At 46.8% G+C, this 1705-nt stretch overlaps 1 protein-coding gene across 1 annotated transcript in view; it reads left to right on the forward strand.

Moving 5' to 3' along the window:
• The first annotated feature begins 1052 nt into the window (after nt 1-1052).
• The window catches only part of LOC116076548 (mitochondrial dynamics protein MID51-like), a 2467-nt gene continuing 1814 nt past the window's right edge, over nt 1053-1705 (forward strand). Inside the window, 1 exon segment of the mRNA XM_031350377.1 lies at nt 1053-1702. Within this exon segment, the coding sequence (XP_031206237.1) occupies nt 1053-1702 (650 nt within the window).

A 1705-nucleotide genomic window follows, 5' to 3' on the forward strand; every position in this document is an offset into this window, starting at 1 on the left:
TATTGAAGATCATTATTTTAAATTTTAATTATTGATATTATGGGTATTTTGGAATGGATGTTGAGGAGAAAACCTTAGTAAATATAATTATTAAAAACAGCCAAATAAAAAAAACAGCCAAATATGCTAAAATAGGTAAAAATATATTTTTCATTTATTCACAGTATGCATTTTATAAGTATGCAACCTTTAGATGCTGATTATATATGGTTTAAAACACTTATCACATAATACCAATAAATTACAAGATGAGGGCGTGTTGCATATCTGTGATCTATAGTGACCAAAATGAAGTCAGGAATATAGTCCCTGTCTACCCTTTGAGATAGTATTTGTTACATCATATTAAGATGAAGATTCAGCAGAATAACTTATCTTTGGTTTAATATCCAAAATTTCATGCTGTTTTGTCACAAAATTTAGGGATATTTGTAATTAGATTAAAAGAGAGAGGGAGAGACAGAGACAGAGAGACAGAGAGACAGAGAATGTGTATATTACCCATCAAAATAAAACTTTGCTCTTATCATTAAAAATCACTGTTATTGGTTGAGTCTCTGTCTGCCCAGCATGCGAGGTCATACCCCGGAAGTAAGGAGGCCATGTTGACGGGTGACCCCGAAAGTGGTACTGAGCGAGAGTGGTACTGGGCGAGTCCTGAGGAAAAGTAGCGCGTGGCCCGTGGAGTGTGACGTTTAGTCCTTGTCAGTCCCCCTTGGCCCCGTGGAGCCGAGAGGCAGTGCTGCGTCTGTACAGGGCTCTGCTGCGCCAAGGCCGAGAGCTTCGCTACACTGACCGAGAGAGACTTCTGCTTTGCTTATGTCAGCCGAGAATTCAGGAAAAACCAGAAGCTTGAGGATCTGGAGAGCAGCAGCTGGAGAAGGGCCTGGTCGTCTTCCACAGCAAACTAGGAGGCCTTATTTAGGCCTTATAGGGAACCTCTCTCTTCCCCTCCTACCCTGATTCCAAGAAGAGGACAAAGGTACCTTCAGTAGACCCTCCTGGCTCCTCCACACCACCTCACAGATGCATTAGGAAGCCTCAGGTGAGCAATGGCAGGCACTGGTGAGCGCAAAAACAAGAAGGATGACAATGGCATTGGCACGGCCATCGATTTTGTGCTCTCCAATGTCCGACTGGTGTTGGATGTGGGTGGAGCAGCCATATTGGGCATCGCCACACTGGCAGTTAAGCGGATAAGTTACTAATGGGCAATCAGTGCCCCTAACAGCCCCACCCGCCTAAGCCATTCAGGGAAGAGGAGCTGGGAGGAGCCAAACTGGATGGGCTCTCCTCGACTATTGAACAAGAATATGAAGACAGGCCTGAGCCGGTCCCTGCAGACCCTTCCCATAGACTCCTCTGCCTTTGACACAGATACAATCTGCCCACCCTGGCCCAAACCCTTGGCCAGGAGGGGCCAGGTAGACTTGAAGAAGTCACGACTCCGCATGTCCATGCAGGAGAAACTTCTTTCTTACTATTGGAACCGGGCAGCCATCCCTGCTGGAGAGCAGGCTTGGGCCAAGCAAGCTGCGGTGGACATATGTACTGAGCTCTGGAGCTTCCTGCGGGCCAAGCTGCCTGAAATGCCACTCCGGGACATGTACTTGAGTGGCAGCCTCTATGATGATCTGCAGGTGGTGACAGCTGACCATATCCAACTCATTGTTCCCCTTGTGCTGGAGCAGAACCTGTGGTCGTG

The sequence above is a fragment of the Mastomys coucha genome, unplaced genomic scaffold (genome assembly GCF_008632895.1).
Source record: "Mastomys coucha isolate ucsf_1 unplaced genomic scaffold, UCSF_Mcou_1 pScaffold4, whole genome shotgun sequence".
Classification (NCBI taxonomy): Eukaryota; Metazoa; Chordata; class Mammalia; order Rodentia; family Muridae; genus Mastomys; species Mastomys coucha.